The 24,007-nt window shown below is 39.1% G+C and overlaps 1 protein-coding gene across 1 annotated transcript in view; it reads right to left on the reverse strand.

Moving 5' to 3' along the window:
• The window catches only part of NCAM2 (neural cell adhesion molecule 2), a 536,258-nt gene that overhangs the window by 96,782 nt on the left and 415,469 nt on the right, over positions 1-24,007 (reverse strand). The window contains exon 12 of the mRNA XM_039520366.1: positions 15,622-15,795. Coding sequence (XP_039376300.1) covers positions 15,622-15,795 — 174 coding nt within the window. The remainder of the gene's footprint in view (positions 1-15,621; positions 15,796-24,007) is intronic.

Consider the following 24,007-nt stretch of genomic DNA (forward strand, 5'->3'; position numbering starts at 1 on the left):
ATGAGGTAATGAAGATGAGTATGCCTTTAGAACTCCTTTTCCCTCACCCATGACCCCCAAAACTACAGATCCCTCTTTCATCCTTCCATCAAATGTATCAAGTCTTTACCCATTCTCAGTCCATCTGTTATGTGCCGGAACACAAAGCTTCCTGCCCTATGGCATTACTGCTAACTGAAGCGTAGGGCACCTGGCTTTTTACCAGTTATTCTTGTGCCCCCAAACTGAACTCCTGATGTGAACTAGCTCCACATTTCTAGTCCCAATCCAAGAGTGTGGTTGAGAATAGATAACACGGTGGGACAGGGATTGGCAATCTTCGGCACGTGGCTCACTGGGGTAAGCCCCTTGGTGGGCTGGGCCAGTTTGTTTACCTGCCGCGTCTGCAGGTTCAGCCGATCGCGGCTCCCACTGGCCACGGTTCACCGTTCCAGGCCAATGGAGGCTGCGGGAAGCAGCGGCCAGCACATCCCTCGGCCTGTGCCGCTTCCCGCAGCCCCCATTGGCCTGGAGCAGCAAACCATGGCCAGTTGGAGCTGTGATCGGCCGAACCTGCAGGCACGGCAGGCAAACAAACCAGCCAGGTCCGCCATAGGGCTTACCCTGGTGAGCCGTGTGCCGAAGATTGCCGATCCCTGTTATATGCTGTGGAAAGGTGACAAAAGAAGAGGGGAGATGTAGTGAGGCTCTTAAGGAAAGGGAGAGTTTTGCCTGACCTAATCTTCCAGCAGACAAAACTGTTATTTCAGGTCTGGATAGGGAGCCTACAATCGTTTCTCCCCAACCCTCCACCCAATCATTTGGAACTAGTCACTTTTGTAAGTGTTACATCAAAAATCTCCCACAGTATCTATCTAAGGCCCCCATGAAGCACCCATTACTACAGCACTTGGACATATCACAATGTCTCTGTGAGGTAGGGAAGTGCTATTATCACCATTTTACAGGTAGAGAACTGATGCATTGAGAGACAAAGTGACTTTGGTCACACAAGACACCTATAACAAAGCAGAGAATTGAACCCAGTTCTCGCAGGTCCCCAACCCAATACCCTAACCACTGGAACAACCGTCCTTGATGGTTTTCATACTGGAACTTGTGTCTCAACTAAAAAACACTGGCAACGATGCACTTTTAGCACACCTATCTTTTCTTTTTTGCAAGTCACAATGTGCTACAAGATGCAAGATTACAAATTAGACGATTACTTCACAAGTGATTTTTTTTTCTTTTGAGACCTTACAATGATTTTTGCTCAACAGTCTATACAATTCTATAATTTTCTTATGATGTTACAGGATTGCCACTTTCTTAAAGGATACGTCTACACTACCCGCCGGATTGGCGGGTAGCGATTGATCTATCGGGGATCAATTTATCGTGTGTAGTGTAGAAGCAATAAATCGATCCTCGATCGTTCTCCCCTCGACTGCTGAACTCCAGCTTAGTGAGAGGCGGAAGCAAAGTCGAAGGGGGAGCTGCGGCAATTGACCCAGTGCCATGAGGATGTGAGGTAAGTCGAACTAAGGTACGACAACTTCAGCTACGCTATTCTCGTAGCTAAAGTTACGTATCTTAAGTCGATCCCCCCCCCAGTGTAGACCAGGCCAAAGACACAAAACCCCAAATAGGGGAGCCACTTCCTTAATCAGCTAGCCCAGGATTGCCCAAGAAAAATTGTTCTATCACAGCTTCTTCACAACTCCCTGACAAACATGTAAAATTTTAAAATTCACAATTTTAAGCCAAAGAAATTGCTGCACGGCACAAAGATATGCAAATTTCCATCACTGTTCAATGTATTGAAGAATTCAAGACAAATTAATGTATTTTATCAAGTCTGACACCTCCACTGAAATTGCTACTTAAAATTCTGACACATTTCAATTTGGCTAAAACTCTGCATATAGTGGCAGGAATAAACAAAACAATGTATAAAATCCCAATGTATTTTCACCTGTTTTTTTTAATTATTTTTGGAGAACTAGGTACTATAATGCACAGCTGTATTCACTTTTATCCATGATCTGTGGATTTGCCCAATCTCCAAAATAGGCACATATTCTTAAACCACACAGTTAATTTGAAAGGCAATAAAAGTCATGAATTTCACTTCCCTGGATTTTGCTTTTCCCATCTTGTTATCAGACTCCTAAATGTGCATCTCTGATTAACGCTACTAGACTAATGATGTCCCTTTTATGAGCCATAGTTGTGCTGCCCCAGGAGCAGCCTAAGAAGCAGATTGTGACTTAGAGTGTCTCTGTCACAATCTGCTTTCCATTTCCTTCCTTCATCCAGGGGAGTACATACCCGGTGCCCATCCACGGCCTGGTGCAGTGTACACATCTCTGCATGCTGGCATACTGAAGGGGGTTGAGATGAGAGTGAAGTGAGACTCCACCCATTCTTGACCCCCACACAGGAGAAGGCAGGGATGGCATCATTCCCTCACATGTGGGAATGATGGAGGATGTAGTAATCCCCTAGAAGTTGCTATCCTCTTTCATCCAGCTACCCACAGCATGGGTAACTACCAGAAGGGAGTAAGGGGTTGATTTGAGCTCTCTTGCTCTCCTGTGCAGATATACAAAATGTGCCATAATCTAGCCAGTAGGATGAAATTCACCATTGAATTTTATGTCAAGGGACATCAAAGGTAGTAAAAGGAGGTCCTTTAAATACATTAGGAGCAAGAGAAAATTAAAGGAAATTGTAGATCCTCTACTTAGTGAGGAAAGAGCACTAATAACTGACATCAAGAAAACTGAGGTGTTTAATGCTCATTTTGCTTCAGTCTTCACTTTAAAGGCTAATGGTGACCAGATACTCAATATAATTAATATTAATAACAAGGGGGGAGCAACAGAAGTCAAAAATCAGCAAAGAACAGGTTAAACAATATTTTGATAAGTTAGATATATTCAAGTCAGCAAGGCCTGAAAAAATTCATGCTAGGGAATTTACAGAATTAGCCAAAACAATCTGGAAACTGTTAGCAATTATCTTTGAGAACTCCTGGAGGATGGATGAGTTCCAGAAGACTGCAAGGGGGCAAACATAGTTCGTATCTTAAAAAATGGGAAGGGAGAGGGCCCAGGGAATTATAGACCACTCAGCCTAATTTAGATACCTAGAAAGATATTGGAACAAATTATTGAATGTGTAAGCACCTGAAGGAAAATAGGGTTGTAAGGAATAGCCGGCATGGATTTGTCAAGAACAAATCATGCCAAATTAACCTAATTTCCTTCTTTGACAAGGTTACTGGCCTAGCTGATGTGGAGAAACAGGAAACATGACAAGTCTTTATTTTAGTAAGACTTTTGACACAGTCCCATATGACATTCTCAGAAGCAAAGTAGGGAACTGTGGTCTAGATGAAATTATTATAAGGTGGGTACACAACTTTTTGAAAGACTGTATTCAGAGACTAATTAACAATGACTTGATGTCAAACTGGACAACTGGTATAAAGAGAACTATGATCAATTGTTCTCCATGTCCAGTAAGAGAAGTAGTAATCAGCTTAATCTTCAGCAAGGGAGATTTAGATTAGATATTAAGAAAAACTTTCTAACTATAAGAGTAGTTAAACTCTACGATAGGCTTCCAAAGTAGGTTGTAGAATCCCCATCTGTGGGTATGGTTTAGGATTATTTGGTCCTGCCTTAGTGCCGGAGGCTGGACTTGACTTCTCATGACCCCCTCGAGCCCTACATTTCTATGATTTTTTGATTATGCAAAGGGCCAGCAGAAGGCCTCTGCAGCACTTGAAACCTCAAAATACAGCTTCAATGGCACTTAAGTGACACAAAGATCTTGTGCTAACCCTTTGCAAAGGGATGAATTCCTTCTACACCCCCACTACATGGCAATGCTGCTATACAAGGTGGTGGTTTGTATAGTTATACTAGGCTCCCATTTCTTACTGCTGCCAGCTGGAAGAAAGAAAGGGGGAGGAGATAACAACTGAGAAAATGTTAGTTCGTGTAATTATGTTGGGAATTGTAATGGAGGAAGGGTTAGACTATCCATTCCATCCTCTCCAGTTTGTTTACTACCCCACGCAGCAGTAAGAAAATCTTGGTAATTCCATATCAGTTAATCACTTTGAAAAGTATTTGCTTGCACAATATTACACCTGCCAGAAAATATGTTGTTTTATATTAGAAAATACAGCTGAAGATTATCTAAGCATAAATATTCAATGTGTACTTTACAGTTTATAAACAAAGTGGAAATATAAAATGCAATACTGCTGTGAAAGGCAAAATCTGCAGCTGCACCATGCTTTCCATTTATCAGTTATTCATATCCAATATTGCATTACATGACCCTCTTTCTTAACAAGGTTAATTCATATGGGGCAAATCAGCAAGTCTGTCATAGATGATCAGCATGTACACTGTGAATTTCTAAATATCAGGAGCTTACTTTAGATTATATAATGAAACAGACCTTAAAACAGGTCTAAATGTGCATTGCCAAAAGTGTAGTGGGAAAATATGAAAAACACAAGTGGTAATAGTGTACCATATATAGTGAAATTGGTTTTGAATAATCATACTTTGCTTAGTCAAACATATTTGTTACACATATATTTCTTATGAAAAAGGAACTCTTTTGTTTCTAGAGGCTTTCAAATATTTGTATCCCTATTCTTAAAGAGCAGCAAAATATAAATCAGAAAGAATGGCATACATTTTGCAATGTGCTTTCACTCCTCTACTGAAGGCAATAAGACACAAAATTACAAGCTACAGAAGAATAAGAACATCAAGAATTGCCAGTGGTTATATCGGCATAACACTGAGTTACTTTTAGGTGTGCACTCAGGCTGTGAAATGGATTCTCTCGGTTTTCTTTAGTTCCCAAGTCATTTTATTCACCTTTGATAGTCAGAAGTATATACACTTCCATGAACTTGCGGATTAGGTTCTGTATAAAAACCTCCTGAAATATTCAGACTTAGCATTCCCTTTATACTCACATATCTTCTGTATAAATGTACCAACTGGCCTTAAATGTCCCTAATCTACACATGTTGTTTATTTTAAAATATTTATTTGCAAATCAGAAACAAAACTAACCTTTCTCTGCCATATAAGACATTTACATTATGAAGATGAACATGGATGCAGACAAAGAATAGGTTATAGGCAGAATTACATGGAGTAATTTGCATATGTGCGCGGGTGCGTGCACATACACATAAAAGAACTAATGAATTTGAGGGTTTTGCTTATTTGGAAAGAAGGTTAAAAAAGGAAGTTTCTAACACACACACTCTCACACACACCCTCCTGTTTGGTAATTATTTGCAGTTGTACAAGGTTTTTTAGTGCTTCATGTATTCTATACTGTTATCTGGTTGCTTTTAGCCACAGAACTTCAGTTCATGAGAGTGGAGATTATAGTTGTAATTTCTATTCTTAAAGTTGCACATAAAAGATATAATGGTGACGCCAAAACTGGCTGCTGATAATACTGACGATAATACTGCTAAGCCTGGTATTATGGGTCTACTTTTTCAAAACTGATCAGTGATTTTGGGAGACATGGTGCCCAATTTCAGACACTCGGGGCCAGCTCCAGGCACCAGCAAAGGAAGCAGGTGCCTGGGGCGGCCAATAGAAAGGGGCGGCACTCCATCCATTATTGGGGCGGAACATCCAGGTCTTTGGCGGCAATTCGGTGGCGGGTCCTTCATTCCCTGTCTTTTTCTTCGGTGGCAGTACCTTGGCAGCAACTCAGTCGCTCCGCTTCAGTCTTCGGCGGCATTTCAGCAGCAGCTCAATCCCTCCGCTTCGGTCTTCGGTGGCAATTCAGCAGTGGGTCCTTCACTCTCTCTCAATTGGGTTTTTCTTTTTTTTTTCTTTTTTTTTCTTTGCCACTTAGGGTGGCAGAAAAACTGGAGCCAGCCCTGCAGACACGTAAGTGGTCCTGATGTTCAGAAAGTACTATGTACTCACCCTCTGAAATCCTTTAAAACCTCCTCAAGTTGGACACTCAAAACAATGGTGCTCCTGTCACCTAATCAGTTTTGAAAATGTATAAGATCTGACCAATATGCCTCCCATAACTAAACTCAGTTAAATACTCTGGCACCAGAGTCATACCAGCGTATTTTAATTCTAAATGCAATATTTTATGGTTGACTGCCTTCTATTTTCTCTATTTCAGTTATGATTATTATAATCCTTTATTATACAGTTATAACTGAGTAAAAACATTTAACTACTTATTAAAAATCCCACCCCCCAAGATGGATTAAACCCATTAAACCCATTGTGACACTAAGCACACCAGTATTTACGCCCCACATGCTGTTGTAATAATCTTTGTATAAAATATGTGTTGTGAGGTATCATTTGAAAACTAATAACACACTGATCATTAATATTCTTGTGTGATGTATGTGTGTGGTGTGAATTAAGAGTTATGACGTATGTTGGAATGACTACTAAAGCGTGTTTAAACCAGACATGCCGGAAGGTTGGTAAACAGGTTTGCCCCAGACAAAGGAATGTGTTTTCCCCACCTGGGAGTTACTTCCAAGTACTTTGAAAGACATTGAAAATGTATTTACATATCATGTAAACACACCCATCAAGTTAACAACAGGTGGAGGCAAACCTCATATCAATTAGTGTGGGAGAAGACAGCATGGCATCTGCACCCAGCAGGAGAGAAGAACCTCAAGTGATAAGTACCCAAATCATATGATTGTATACAATATTACTATATTAACAAATGTATAGAGTGAGGTCTTTTATGAAAGCTAATTATACACTGGTGACTGATATCATTGCAAAATGTATGTATTAGCACTATATAAGGAATTATCAATACTCACTGATATTAGGCTCTAAAGTTTGCACAGACAGGAGGGAATGTCACAGCTATCTACCTGTCTCCTATGTAAATTAAGCATGGTGGAATCAGAAACAATGGAAGCCCCATTTACATAGAAATCATACAGGATTTTGGGAAGCCCACAGGAATAGAAGAACAGCATGGGGGCATCCTTCCTCTTGAAATGAAGTTACTGAACTTTGGAAGATATAAGCAAAGACAGAAGCCATCTTTGGTATCCATCAGACAGATGCAAGAGGCTAGAGCTCTTGCAAGCTGAAAAAGGTGGTCCTTCAACTAAGGGCGTGTGGGGGAGGGAGGGGGGCGGGGGTGGTATTCTAGTATCTGGAGATGAATACAAGTAAGAATCCAACTTAGGTAAAGATTTTTCACCTAAGGTGGCAAAGGAAGCCAGCACCCTGAACTTTTGTGGAATTTCCTGACTGATCTAAAGTCAGCCATGGCTGGGAAGAAGACTGACTGGTGAGAAAAAACTATCTTGAACAAAGCCTATACCTTGCTAGATTTAGTTTTAGAAGTGTATTTTGTTTTCTTTTACTTGTAACTCTTTCTTTCTTCATTCCTTATACTGGAACTCACATAATCCTGTGTATATTTTGTTAATACATTTATTTCATTTTTGCCATAAACCAACTCAGTGCTGTGTTTAAAGGGAAGGGTGTACTTACCCCCAGTTTACAGGAACAACAAACCGTATTATTTCTCTGAGCTGCCCAGGAGAGGGCTGGACAGTTCAGGGTACACAGTTTTTGGGAAATTTGGGACTGGGAATTTATTGGGATCATTTATTTTTTGTAACCAAGGCTGGTGGAAGCCAGAGAGTGACTGGTGTGTTGCTGACAGGTTGCTAGGGTCAGTCTAACGGACCAGGGCTGCAGCGATATACAATCACATCAGGATGTGACCTGCATGCTGGTAGGCTGCTTGTGAGGGAGCCAGGTTAGGAACTACAGCCACAAAACACCGTGAGGCACCTAGGATTACAGGGCAGGCGGTGACACAACCCTTCACTGGTCTTAATTGCCCCCCCAAAGACCATGACATCCTTAAATATCATGGCATTAATGAAACTTCTCTCTTTCCAGCAGGCCTACAATGGAGGGGCAGGAAGGTCCCAAAATACTAGTTCTAGTGTCACAATTAAAGTGCACATGTAATGAAAGTTCATCTTGTAACACGTGTAATAGTAAGTTAAAATCAAAGTAACTGTTTTAGTATTAGGATAACAAGCCAATTCTGCTTCTACTACATATCCTTAATCAAGTATGAATGTTTTCCTCCCACAATGCAAGTTTATAGTTATAACTTGTGGAACTTTTTATGGCTTGCACTGAAATAACTCATAAACAAGGCAGGTAAGTCTACTGTTTAAGAATTCCTGGATAGCTGGCAGATGCTTTGGCAAGTAGGCCAGAGTGCCCATATTGATTAGTGGTAATATCACAGGCTCATTGCCTGCACATGCCATGGTTTTGTGATCCCAGGTATTAGTGCTACGATGAAGACTGATACTTTCTAAAGCACACATTTATTACTTTAAAGTAAAATATCTACCTGGGATTTTAAAAATAAAGGGTCTGATTCTCCATCACCCTGCATCTTGTGCAGCCATTTACAAAATGCCACCATAGTGATTTGTTAGTATTTGACACACAATTCTGCATTCATTTTGAATTGGTATAAATGACCGCCCAATGGGAGAGTCAAGTCATAAACGCTAGATTCTAAACCTGGATGTGTCTTTTGTGTCGCTTGGAGTATCATTTAAAACGTAAACACAAAAAACACCACCATGATTACTTCCGATCCTTTTAAGTTCCCACAGTTTGTTCATAATATTCTGCAACTGGATACATAGTTTTCACTTAAGGAAAAAAATAAAAATCAAAACTAAACTAAAACAGTGTTATCTTGGAACAGACATCTGGCTATATCAGAGTAACCAAGTTTTCATAGATTTTGGATTGTTCTAAGTGGCTTGCATTTACTTAGGCATTTACCAGGCATTTATTTATAATTTTTGCTCATTGGAATGGGCTCCTGAGTTACACATCTCTTGCCATGAATGTCCCGGCTGGAGATCAGTTGTATAGTCTTTTTTCAACATGATTCAGAAACAAAGAAATGGCTAATACAGAACATACAATCTAAGAAGCAATGGGCAATAACTATAAACAATCAGACACTGGATGACCTCACTATGAAAATGCCATGATAATACAAAGATTAGATTTCTGCACAAGAAAGGATACCTTATCACAATGTGTTTTTCATATATAGATGTGGATGAGACCTCCATGGAAGATCACATAATATAAATGTATGAAGTCTCTTGAGGGTACATTTATTTGAATTATGAGGCACCTGTCAAATAAGTCTAAGCATTTGTTTGGAGACAGCAAAGCGAAGCTGAGTAGTTTTATCCTGAAGCTTGAACTGCACACAAACATTACTACAATTTTACTAGAGGTACTCTTGAAACACCATATATTATGAAAAGTAAAGCAGAATAACATCATAATAAATGGACAGACCACCTTTTCTCCTGAAGGATCTCAAAGAGATTTACAAATTATATGCATTCTCTCTCTCTCTGATACAGCCACCTCCAGGGAGGAAAGGCAACTCCCACGTCTATAACTTCAGGGGTTCAGCTATCTCATCAGTCGCACACACACAACTCCCATTCACTTTAATAGGGTTTGCAAGTAATGGGAGGATCAGCCCCAGGCACGACACATAGAACAATATTTGGGTAAGGGCAAACCCCTACTCTATTAAAATGTGCATAGGAAAGTTCAATAAATGTCCCCAGACCAGACAGGACCTTTACTTTTTAAAATCTCATGAGAAACCGTTATCACAATAAAGGGGATGGAATTCAAGGTACCAATTTAGGAAGGATGCAAGAGGAATTGACCCTACTGGCATTTGAACTTGGGAATTTAGATATTTCAAGCCTGAGATGCATGGCATCAAGAGCCTAAAGAAAGATTGATATTTTTTTAAAAGCATTCTCAAGATAGATAATAAAGTTACCAGGACCAGCTCTAGGCACTAGCAAACCAAGCACGTGCTTCGGGTTGCACAATCTCAGGGGTGGCATTCTGGACACCTTTTTTATTTTTTTTGGTTTCGGCAGTTGCACTCCCAGAGGTGTTTTTTTTTTATTATTTTTTCGCTTGGGGCAACAAAAAACCTAGAGCCAGCCCTGAAAGTTAGCCCTGGTACTTATAACTTGAGAACTATTTGGGAGAAATCTTTAAAATGTTACATATTTATAAGTGCAATATAACTTTTCCCTTACAAATTGTTCCTAAAGAAAACATGGTTGAAACCTAATTATTAAGTGTTACATTTCTCTATGTGTGTGTCTTTCTGTCTCTGTTTAAAATCACCCTGTTGTACCACTTGTAGCCCACATACTGACAAACAATCATTTTGTAATAATGAAACATGGAACTAAGCATTTTTATGGAAATAAAGTATTATTCCTCCTATTTTACATTATAATGAAGCACTGCAAGAAAACCATAGAAATTAGGAGAATTTACCCTTCCTACAGAGAGTGCTGTTCAGTACTGACCCACAGAATATATTAAAATGAATGAAATTTAGTTATGAATGATAATATGTTAATCTGCATTCCCTTTGGGAAAGTGTATATATAGCAATCTATCCTAGCAGAACATGAATGGTATGGTTTACATTTCATAACTAGGGCAGCACCAAGATAGTTGAGGCTTGATTCTCCTCGGCCTTTTGCATTGTGCGGTCATTTATACTCGTGCAGAATGTGTGGGAAGGGATTGTGAAACACTACATTTGAGGGCCTGGTTCACCTTTACTTTGCACCTAATGCTGTCATTTGCATCAGAGGTCAAAAGAGTGTAAAACTCTACCATTCTGCTTTCATAGCATTCAATACTAAGTCTTCACAGATCTAAATGACTGTAGAATGTGGAACGCAATAGAAAATCATGCCATGATGTTTTGACTTTTACCTTCTTATAAATAGTAATTAAAGTTTACAGACATGTGGTACACACAGACAATGGCATGTAGCCGATCTGTAACTGCTAGCAGCAAATATGTCCTGTCAAGGTTCCTTCCCCACTCTGAACTTTAGGGTACAGATGTGGGGACCTGCATGGACACTTCTAAGCTTAATTACCAGCTTAGATCTGGTATCGCTGCCACCATCCCCCAAGTACTACCTTTTTTTCTTGGGTAGTCTTGAGAGACTTCACCAATATCCTGGTGAACACAGATCCAAACCCCTTGGATCTTAAAACAAGGAGAAATTAACCATCCCCCCTCCCTTCTCCCACCAACTCCTGGTGGATCCAGATCCAACCCCCTTGGATCTAAAAACAAGGAAAAATCAATCAGGTATTAAGAAAAAGCCTTTTAATTAAAGAAAAGAAAGGTAAAAGAAAACCCTCTGGGAGAGATTAGCATACCAGCTACTCTCACAGACAACAGATTCAAAACACAGAGGATGTTCCCCTGGGCACAAATTTAGTTACACAAAAAATACCCCAAATACCCAATTTTGATAATTCCCTTAATGATACCAAGACCAGTTACAAAGAAAATAAATATAAACCTATTTATTCCTTTCTAAAACTTACTACTCTGATAAGAGGCTGGTTCCTTGATCTTTTTCACTCCGGCTGAAACTGAAACTCTAAACAAAGGAAAACTTCCCTCCTTCCTTTTGAAACACCTTGTTCCCCCATTGGTTCCACTGGTCAGGTGTCAGCTAGGCTAGGTGAACTTCTTAACCCTTTACAGGTAAAAGAGGCATTAACCCTTAACTATCTGTTTATGACATGTCCAATGGCCCATAATGATGCACTAGATGGGGAGGGCTTTGAGTTACTACAGATAATTCTTTCTCAGGTGTCTGGCCGCTTTGTCTTGCCCACATGGTCAGGGTCCAACTGATTGCCATATTTGAGGACAGGAAGGAATTTCCCCCAGGTTAGGTTGGCAGAGACCCTGGGTTTTTCACCTTCCTCTACAGCATGGAGCACGGGCCACTTGCAGTTTAAACTAGTATAAATGGTGGATTCACTATAACTTGAAGTCTTTAAATCATGATTTATGGACTTCAGTAACTCAGCCAGAGATTAGGCATCTATTACAAGAGTGGGTGGGTCATGATGGTCCATTCTGATCTTAAAGTCTATAGGTCTATTCTCCATTGAGCAGCAGGCAAGATAGCAGGGGTAAAGGCTTAAAAGAAAACTGGTCATGAATTATCTAAGCACACAGTCTTAAGATTTATTACAGTTTTTCTCATTCAAAAAGTCAAAAATGGGGGAAATTATTTTCAATAAGGGAGGGAAAAAAGCAGCAGCAGTTGTAGGCTGAGAAAAGCAGGAGAAACTGCAACAATTCTAAACAACTGAAAATAGGGATTTAATATGGAAGTGATATCTCAATGTTAACTACAATGACATTGCAAATGGGATAAAAAGTAACAAAGGGGGGTTTAGAAAGACTTTTAGAAAACATGCTGAAGCAGTCTGAAAGTAAGAGCATTGAAGGAACGAGGTGAAGGCTCACATCTTTATACTGGGTCCTGCAACGCTAGTGGCCGCCTGTCATAGAAGATCAAAAAGACTATTTTATGGTAGTTTTGGCTTGGTGAACTTTTTCTCTGTCTCTGTAATGAAGAGATAGTCAATAAAGGGATTTTTGTTTTGTGACTACAATACATCATTAAGAACAGCCGAAACAAAACTGAAATGCAATGCACTTCCAATATCTGCACCGTTTTACAATTAAAATAAATCAGGCACATTTTATTGCTCTGTCAGGCAGTATAGTATAGGATTACCAATCTGTGTATGTTGTGGGCTGTTAAAAATGAACATTTTCCTCCAGTGGTCTCAGAGATATTGCAGTAGTTTCTTATATTTACAATAGTTTCAAGGACTGCACTGTATCCATAAAATATTTTACAAATCTTTATTAAAGTCATCGGTATACTAGCAGAAACAACAATTTACTATATCATCCTGTGTTATCTATGGATACTTGATTAATTTTTTACTGGAATCAACTGCACACTCAACTCTCAGTCATATGGTCAGACATTCAATTTTTCATCTATTTACAAAGCACAGAGCCTCTCTGAAGTTGAAAAATGATTCCTCAGGTTTTGGAGAGTGGGGCTCCTAACTGTTACTACTAGCAGAAGTAGTCACAAATATGACCTACTTCTGAGACATCTGAGGATAATCTGATTTTTTTTCCACCTCTCAGTGTGGCAGTGAGGGGCAGTCGCACAGTGGAATGGAGTACAAAGTAAGAGACTCAAGGGAAGTGGAGCCGAATAGATGAAAGGAGACAGAGTGTGACAGTAAGGGAAAGAGATGGGAAATTGTGGAGAAAAGGGAATTTAAAAAAAAGGAATACAAAGGAAAAAAGGGGACAGCAAGAAACAATGGGGGGCATTATGAGGTTTAGTGTCCCATATTGCCACTCGTTCTGAGGGGCTGTGTATCACATTGCACCAGTTGAGTGGTATGGCTATGCAGATCCAAGGAGTTTCACAGTCTTGTTCATAGAGGTGCTGATCACAAACAGCAAGTACTTGTGGCTCACCAGGGTACTCTCAGTTTGAAGCAATCCCAGCAATCAATAACCCTTGTTCCCCTAACTCAAAACACATGAATCAGCTATAAAGTGTAATGCCAAAAAAAAAAAAAAAATCTTTCAAACTCAAACAGTGGAAAATATGGCAAAAAGACAACTCCAGGAAGTACTGATAACAGGATCAGTTAATGCAATTACTTTTTTATGTAATCAGTTTGTCTCTGTACACTCCCAACATTAAAAACAAAGAATAAAATTCAAAGAAAGTCATCTGGGGAGTTGTCTTAACATACTGTGATACACAGTTAATGATAAGGTATTCTCTCCTTTAGCCTATCTCTCATCTTAAATTAAGCATCTTGCTAATGTTAAACCCAGATGCCAACTGTATTGTCTATGGTAACAGGGTCCAGATTACATTTCACTAGATCACAATCTGCTACATAGCAATGCAACTTAATTTTTTTCATCGAGTGTTTAGTATGTTCTCAGTGCAGGCTCCTAGTCTGGGTTCTTGGCATAATTCTTGCTCTAAGACAAAAGGAAAAATGGGATGGAGAGAGAAGGAAGACCATTCACACGCATGCCATGCTACTGGAGGAAATGGATTCTCTTAATACATCCTGTTTTCCCTACATCTGCAAAAATTCTGAGTTCTTGAGGCTAAATATTACTGCTGTGGTAAGATGCACTATGGCCAAGACACTATCCAACTAACACAAACCGTTGATAACGTTTTTAGACTATATATATATAGTCTAAATATATATATATATATATATATAGGAGAGATCAAAAGATTTCATTTAGATATAATTGAAATGTTTTGTTCCAATTTTCCTTTTTTATTTGAGATTATATAACATAAAACTTTGAAACAAATATAATTTCAACATGGAAAATTGAAAAGGTCAAAATGGAACATTTCAATGACACCAGAACACTTTTTTCCAGTTTTTCTTTTTAACAAGCTTTCATCAATATTGACATATTTCTGCGAATATCTCTACTATAGACAAATTGGCATGTTCCAACAGAAAAATATTCCATCAGAAAATTTCCAAACCAGGTCTGCAAATTGTTTCCAGCTGTCAAAATCTCATCCTTAAGTCCTTAGTATCTGTTTCATTTCAAATTCAGAAAGTTTTAATGTTAAGATATTCCATTTTGAAAAAGGTGGAGATATATATATATTACAATGAGAGTCAGAGAGATTGGACATATTTGTGTTCCCCTAATCCCGTAGACAATGGAAGTTAGTTCAGCCCCTGTGTAAATTAGGAGTCTCAGGGCTACTCTAACCTATACCAGCTGAGAACAACACCCAAGGGCAGGGCAGGGGTTGCTGTACTGCAACACCTTCTGGCAAACACCCCTCCATCCCCTCTAGGCATTCACCTGACTCACCGATGCCAGGGGAATCCTCAGGTGACTCTATTTAGATGAGGATTATATATTTTGTGTCTTCAGAGTGGTGCAAATTGGCCACAGGGTTGGCCAAGGTCTGGCCCATCCAGCATGTCAACCATTCAATATCTCAAGACATTTATTTTAGCACTAAAGAGACACTAGTTATTAATATTTTATAAATATGTTTTAAAAATACGTAACAAAGATTAACAAGTATATAAAAGGTTACAGAGTAGTTAAAAATCAATAATTCATCATCAGGACTTAAATAGCATACTGTAGCCCTCTTAATATTTCTTAATTAAATGCACAGTGAAGCATATTCAAGACTCTTAATTTAATTCTTCTGTGATTTCCCTTTTTTGTGATTGATCACTTTGTGTTTTTCATACTGCATAACTGGCATAATAAACAAATCTAAATCACTACTTTTTGAATAACTTTGAGTTTGTTTACCAGACTTCTGTAAAACCAAGAAATAATATCAATGAACTTTTAAAAGACTATAAAAGGCCAGATTCTCAGCTTGTGTAAATAGGTTTAGTTCCACTGAGGTCAATAGAACTATCCACAGTAACTGAGGATATGGCCCAAGAAGTAATATTGATAGGAGATACAGACTCAGTTAACAAGAATTTATATTATTACTCCTTGATAGTCTCTCTCTCTCTCTCTCTCTATATATATATATACACACATATACACAAATTTTAACAGACTCACTTTGAACTCCATGGGAGCGGACTACTTTCCAAGTTTCTGAAGCAACTTCTTTCACATCCACTTGGTAATGATGAATGGGCACACCTCCATGTGAATCTGGCTTATTGAAAGAGACCTTGGCAATAGTCTGTGACAACTCTATAATTCTTACTCCATAGGGACTGGATGGCACATCTAAAAAATAACAAACATCAATTTAATTCAACTGTGGTAATCAGATAATCTACAGAAAGCACTTGATAATCCATCTCAAACAGCCTGCTGAGAAAAAAAATAGGTTATAAAATATTTTAATGCATATGACTTCAGGTTCTGTCTTAAACAGTTAAGTCTACGCTATAGTCCAGTGATATGAAATCACAAGTAAAAGAAACAAACTTTCTTGTATGGACAATTAAACACTGTTAAAGTGTGTATAAACGTACTCCATTTCACCAAGGACATGGTTCTCTTCTGTCTTTCTTTCATAGAACAATCCAGCTAATTTAGAGGAAAACAAGAGTTCATTGACTTTTTTTGTTCACTATTAGGGCTGTCGATTAATCACAGTTAACTAACATGATTACTTCAAAAAATTAACCATGATTAAAAAAATTGTGATTAATCACACTTTTAATTGCATTGTTAAAGAATAGAATACCAATTGAAGTGTATTAAATATTTTTGGATGTTTTTCTATATTTTTGAATATATTGATTTCCATTACAACACAGAATACAAAGTGTACAGTGCTCACTTTACATTATTATTTTTATTACAAATATTTGCACTGTAAAAATTATAAACAAAAGAAACAGTATTTTTTAATTTACCTCATACAAGTACTGTAATGAAATCTCTTTATTGTGAAAGTGCAACTTACAAATGTAGTTTTTTTGTTACATAACTGCACTCAAAACCAAAAACAATGTAAAACTTCAGAGTCTAAAAGTCCACTGAGTCCTACTTCTTGTTCAGCCAATTGCTAAGACAAACAAGACATAATGCTGCCCGCTTCTTATTTACAATGTCACCTGAAAGTGAGAATGGGCATTTTCATGGCACGTTTGTAGCTGGCATTGCAAGGTATTTATGTGCCAGATATGCTAAACATTCATATGCCTCTTTATGCTTCGGACACCATTCCAGAGGACATGCTTCTATGCTGACGGCGCTCATTAAAAAAAAAAAGTTAATTAAATTTGAGACTGAACTCCTTGGGGAAAAATTGTATGCCTCCTGCTCTGTTTTACCCACATTCTGCCATAGAGTTCATATTATAGCAATCTCAGATGATGACCCAGCACATGTTCGTTTTAAGAAGACTTTCACTCCAGATTTGCCAAACAATGTGAGATTTCTAAAGATAGCTAAAGCACTCGACCCAAGGTTTAAGAATTTGAAATGTCTTCCAAAATCTCAGAGGGATGAGGTGTGGCGCATGCTTTCAGAAGTCTTAAAAGAGCAACACTCCAATGTGGAAACTACAGAACCAAACCACCAAAAAAAGAAAATCAACCTTCTGCTGGTGGCATCTGATTCAGACAGTGAAAATCAATATGCGTTGGTCCACAATGCTTTGGATCATTATCAAGCAGAACCCATCATCGGCATGGGCGCATGTCCTCTGGAATGGTGGTTGAAGCATGAGGGAACATATGAATCTTTAGCTCATCTGGCACGTAAATATCTTGCGACAGCAGTTACTACAACAGTGCCAGGCAAATGCCTGTTCTCACTTTCGGGTGACGTTGTAAACAAGAAGCGGGCAGCATTATCTCCTGCAAAAATAAACAAACTTGTTTGTCTAAGTGATTGGCTGAACAAGAAATAAGACTGAGTCGACTTGTAGGCTCTAAAATTTTACATTATTTTATTTTTGAGTGCGGTTAGTTCCTGTACATAATTCTACATTTGTAAGTTAAACTTTCATGATGAAGAGATTGCATTCCATTATTTGCATTAGGTGAATTGAAAAATATTATTTCTTTTGTTTTTACTATGCAAACATTTGTAATCCAAAATAATAATATAAAGTGAGCCCTGTACACTTTAGATTCTGTATGGTAACTGAAATCAATATATTTGAAAATGTAGAAAACATCCAAAAATATTTAAACATATAGTATTATATTATTTTTTAACAGTGTGATTAATCGCACAATTAATCATGATTAATTTTTTTAATCACTTGACAGCCCTATTTACTATATAACTATGTAAAGGAGAATAGCAGCCTTTACATCCAACTTAAATCAGCTGTGCCTTCTACATAAATGGAGAATTCAGATTCTGTATTTCTAAAAAAAGATTAATTGTCATAATAAAGAAAATATTAAAGGAAAATATAAAGATGTTCATACAAAACTATTTAGCCATTTTTATAAAATTCGGCAGTGCAGTCAAACATATACACATTTATTTTTGCTGGATTGGACTCCAAAGTATTGTTAAGGATCTTTATGAAAGGTTTCTGTTCTATTTGCATTTTAAGGATTAATTTGCAGTCTAACTTGGAGTTGAAATATTTTCTCTGTAATCAAAAACTAATGCACAGTTTTCAAAGAAGAAAAAAACAATAAAAAGTATTAAAAATATAGGTGTTTCTGTTGAGATTCTAAGACATTAAATAAAAATGAGAAATTTATTTCAGTGTCTACATTTTCAGAAGCAGAAACTTGGCTTTATAAAACATGGCCCAACTAACTAAAGAGTCTTTTCTTTTTCATTCTTTTTATTTTTAAACTCTCCTGGTCCTGTAGGTTTTTCATGTGGTTCAGCAGATGAGTACTGTGCATGGGCATTTTATATACATGGCAGTGCATGACAAGTACTGGCAAGCCTTTTTTGTTGTACATGCAGAAGACAAAAAAAATCAGATGTGATTAGGGAGTCTCTTTTTATATATTTGAAACTGGCCTCTATGCAATTTCCTTCTTACTTGCATATTTGACATTCTACTATTCATTATCTTACAATATAAGAAGAAATTATTCCTCTGTTTCAGAGTGGTATGTCAGAGACGTACACAGATGTGCAGATGTCTGCAGATGACTAAAACTTATCCACGTACTAAACTATTCACATAAAATGAAGTTTTATCTACGAATGATCACGTAGATCTGCGATGAAATAAGAATCTCACTGAACTTCTGTCAGTACTTAATACAATTTTCAGTTCATTTTGACACAATATTAAAAAAAAACTGTTTAAAGACATATCCATCTTCTTAACTCTCATTGAAAATGGGGAGATGGAGGAGACCATAAGTGACTGCTGTACCTCTGTGGAGACAAAAGATGACCCAGTGGTGAAGGTACTAGCTTGGCACATGGGTACAATTCCATGCTCCACCGTAGAATTCCTGTCAGACCTTGGGCATGTTACTTAGGTCAGTGGTTCTCAAAGCCAGTCTGCTGCTTGTTCAGGGAAAGCCCCTGGCAGCCCGGGCCAGTTTGTTTACCTGCCGGGTCCACAGGTTCGGCCGATCGCGGCTCCCACTGGCCGTGGTTTACCGCTCCAGGCGAATGGGGGCTGTGGGAAGCGGTGGCGAGCAGAAAAACTTTGCCTCAGTACCCCATCTGTAAAACAGTGGGAAAAGCCCTTCCCTACCTCACAAAAGTGCTGTGAAATACACTAAAAAGTCTGTGAGGTGCTCAGGTATTATCATGATAGGGATCATATACATTTGTAAAATAGGTACCTTCTCTTCCCTTTATCCTCCTGTTGGCTGTAGGAAACCCATAATTCCACTCTTCAAGAGGCCTTCCTGCATTCCTCTCCTCCAAACTCTGTTAGCCATGCTGTTTTTCCTCTTAAAGAGACTGTTATCCAATAGAGCCTGCTGCTAATTCCCAAAACTATCCAGTGGGGTCCTCTGTCCTTTTAGTTTTGTATATGATTCATTATGATAAACATGGCATATGGGAGGAAACATCATAGATGCAGAAAGGATTTTTTTTTCTTTCTTACTGCAGATCTGAGTATAATTTCTGCCAAATGATTAATGTTCAGTTTCTTTTTGTTACTGAGCATCAAGTGAAGCTCTTGTGAAGACCAAGCAAAATATTTTGCATGATAGCTAACAATGTGCCAAAATGTTTACTTAAGAAAATGTGAAACACACTCAAACACTTACTGTAGTGAGCCGGTGTGGCTCCCCTCCTGCCCAGAGGAGGGAGAGCCCAGCCAGAGACCAGAGTGGGTGGAGCTACGGAGCTCTGACCCCGCCCCTCAAAGGGTCAGGCAGCGACCCGGAAGTATAAAAACTGGCCCTCAGAGCTCAGTCAGGCGCCTGCCGCCGAAGAGAACAGACGTACCTCAGCAAGCTCGAGACTGGGGCAGCCGCCCAGACTGGCCTGAGCTCCCCTGCGCCCGCTACCTGGAGGAGCTTCCAGAGCTTCCCCGCACCTGTTACCTGGAGGAGCTGCCAGAGCTTCCCGTGCCTGTTACCCGGAGGAGCCGCCGGAGCAACCCTGGGCCGACTTTCCCGAGGAACTGCCGGACCTGCCACCCAGCCCCGGCCGCGATGAGCCCATGCTCGTGGACCCTCCAGAGGCTGACGTCAGGACCCAGGTAGGCCCCGAGGGGGAGTATGGAAGTAGCCCGGGGGTTGCTGCCCCACCCTGACCTAGGGCCGGGCCTTAACTATACTGTTGCTCAGCCCTGAACCAAAGGCCTGAGCTTTCTGACTTTGTGTTTGTTGCCCCACCCTGACCTAGGGCCAGGCTCATAGCTCTTGTTACAGCTCAGCCCTGCTGAAGGGTCTGAGCCTCGCGCCCAACAGGGCAGGCGACTGCCGCAAGGACTGCCGTGGGAGACCCCGGCCGGACTATTTCCCCGGACTCCCCGGTGTGTAGTGAGCCGGTGTGGCTCCCCTCCACCCCGGAGAGGGTCGAGCCCCAGTGAGCACTTGTACACTTACTCATAACGCACATTAAAGGCACATCCTTCAAAGAATGCCATCCATGCATTTCAAAGAGTAGCAAAGTTATATTCCGTTACAGAATATGGAAATATAGAGTGTGTCACCCAAAGAAAGTAGAACAGGAGACAAATTAAAATATCTCCTATCTCCTTCAGGATGAGTAAATATAGCATTTTTTCCCAGTGGAAAGCAAAAAAAAATAAAAATAAAAAAAATAGAGCATTAGCAGACTAATGAACTGAGTCCAGTTTTGCAGTTAGTTAACAAATATGAACTCAATCCTGAAAAATGCTGAGCATTCTGGCCCTGATCTACCTACACATTTATATGTGTATTAACTTTAAGTATGTGAGTAGTCTTCCAATGGGACTACTCACTTGGGGTCTGATCCTACAGCACTTAAATCAGTGGGAGTTTTGCCATGAACTTCTATGAGAGAAGGATCAAGCCATTGTTCAACATTCAGAATGTGTTTATTAACTGCTTTGTAGGATTGGGGTCACAGTACTCAATGCTTTACAGGATCAATCTTTGGTGAGAGGCTCTCTCTTTCTCTCTCAAAAAATAGTGAGGGTTGTAACTATAAACAGCAATGTTAACCTCCACTATCCATCTCAGGAAAGAGCCTGACTCAGAAATCTCATTTATTTCAGCAGGATTCCTCAGAGGATAAGGAACAACTCACCATGAATAAATGCGGCCAAATCTGGCTCTAACAGTTTTACTGAAGCTTCGTGTAAAAATAGAATGGGGAGTCAGGTATAGGTATTTAGATAGTGACATTCCATTTTTTTTTCCTTTTCCTATAGCTTCATTCTCCCCTCACTAGTCTTTCCCTAGTAAAACTCCATTTACTTTAATAAATTCACTATGAATAATAAAAAACATCAAATGGTACAAATTCAAGTTGAATGAAGAGATCTGTTTTCCAACTAAACAGTCCTGCGCTCTCTCTCTCAAACTGTTTCCCAACACTCCCTAAGGTGGTATAGACAACTGCTTCAAATGCCTACCAACTTCCCTGCAAGAAATATCTTCTACTTTGGCCCAAAAAAAGCAGATTTGAAAAGACAATCCTCACCCCCAACCCAACTGATAAGGATCTGTAAGCTGTGAAATTTGATCATGTGATAGGTGTCACTATTGGATGAACCTCACCCTGCTTTGAGCATGACTTGTCTCTGGAACAGGAGTCTTCCCTTTACCTCAGGCCCTGACACTCTACCCTTTCTTCTCATTCACTTTTCATCTCATGACCATTCATCACCTTATTATCATAATGCTTAAAGGCATTTTTGGTGAAATATGGTAGCAGGAGAAGTTTCACTATCCTCTACGCAAATACAGAGTATATTTTAACCTTAATTTTATTTCAGAATCCCTATTCTTGCACATTAACAAAGGGGTTATATAATAAGTCTCTCATTGTTGAAGTAACATATATTACCCCTTCTAAATACTGTTAAATGTTTTGCTGAATATCAGTGTCCTGTAGCATTTTCATGACCAACACAATGTTGTGTGTGGTTTTGCACAATGACAAGAGTTTGGCAAGTCAAGTCTACAATTCACCGGCAGAGCTATATGAGGTAGCCTAACTTGTAAATTTCCTATGTGCACTATTCACTGCTGTAGCTACTGCCATGTTCCTCGTGTCAGGATTAAAGCATAGGTGCAATAAACCTATCTGTGGTGCTGCAGCTCCTCGAGTCATGTGATAAGATCAGACTCTCAGCTGCCATTTTTTTTTTAAAGTTAGCCCTCATGGATGCAAAGAAAAGACTGAAAACATGAAATTAATGTAACTCATGCCTGTCTCAATCTGCAAACAGACTGAACCAACAGCTCCAAGAGGGGTGAACTGACCCATTCATCTGAACTGTGAACCTTGCTGCTACACCAAGAGAACTAGGTCTTGTGTAGGAGTCAAGTATCAGAGGGGTAGCCGTGTTAATCACATGCATCCGACAAAGTGGGTATTCACCCACGAAGGCTCATGCTCCAATACGTCTGTTAGTCTGTAAGGTGCCACAGGATTCTCTGTCGCTTTGTTTAGGAGTGTGGCTGGGAAGCCCCAAGTGGTTTTTTCCTGGATTGCCTTAATTCAGTCCCGCATCATGCTGATAAGCACCAAATTCATACTGAGCTTTCTTACAAAATCCTTATGTTTGTCTCTTCCCATCACAAACTTCACATAAACCATGTTTGTTTTAAGTAAAATATTGATTCAAATGATAAATTTCAAGATCACTGTTGGCAATGCAACTTTCTATTCACGTTTCACAACCATTTGAAATACTACTACTAAAATCTCAACAAAAAGGTAGAATATGTGTTTAATAACCAATGTCTTCTTCCTGCACACTAAGGTTTCACATAATATTATGCTTCAACTGAACCTGGGCAAATCCAGGAATGGCTGTGCTCACCTCAGGCTCTGAAAGCCATTGGGACAATCTGCCAAGCTCACCTGGCTTGTCAAGCCTAAGCCTGTCCTAGAAAAAAAACACACAGTTTTAGTAGACTTCTGTATTAAAAGCTGAGGCTATGATGTGAAATAATGTATTCAGAGTGAAAAAAGATGAAAAATAATGTGATTTTTGCATTCTAAAAGTTGTTTGTTCAGCTATTCAAATACTCAGGCAATGAAGAAGGGGAAGATACCAAGGGCCTAGTATTGTCAATTGAACACCTCCTGGGAGGCACTGGGCAACTCCAAATTAGAATGATTTAATGGGAATTGAGGCTCCTCAGCAGCTTTCAGGATCAAACCCTAAAAATAAGCTAAAACAATCCAGTTTGTATAGCTGTAAATAAAAGTGTCTGGAGTATAGACTGGTTCAACAGCTCTGTATAACTAGGGTTAACCATAAGAAATGGTACAGCTGAAAATTGCATTCCTCTTTAGAAGAGGAACTTTTTGTGTCATCACCGAGTCTAATATTTAAAGTTTGGCACCAGAAAAAAAGACAATGGCATTTTGGCTCAGGAGCACTTTCCAACTTACAGTAAGTACAACACAAATAAAATAATATTATCTGACTCGCTGGGGGAAAAAAAAAACGGCCCCAGAAAAGCACACAAAGGAGCAAGTGAATCCTGTAGTGCTTTAACAGAAAACAATTCAGTAAAACAATAAGTGTTTGGGACATTTACCATAGGAGGAAACTTTGTTTACTGCTGTCTGCCTAAGGAATTTATATATATATATATATATATATATATATATATATATATATATATATATATATATATATATATATATATATATATATACACAGAGAGAGAGAGAGAGAAAGAGAGAGAGAGTACACCAGGATTAGTGCTTCCAATTAAAAATTAAAACCAGAGAGTGAAATCATGGCTGTACTGAAGTCAATGTTACAGCTCCCATGGAGTTTAAATGGCCAGAATTTCACCTAGAATGAGCATTGTTAAGAGGACTCCCTAATCAACCAAAAGTTAAACTAGCAACCAAC

The sequence above is a fragment of the Mauremys reevesii genome, linkage group 1 (assembly GCF_016161935.1).
Source record: "Mauremys reevesii isolate NIE-2019 linkage group 1, ASM1616193v1, whole genome shotgun sequence".
In the NCBI taxonomy this organism is placed as follows: domain Eukaryota; kingdom Metazoa; phylum Chordata; order Testudines; family Geoemydidae; genus Mauremys; species Mauremys reevesii.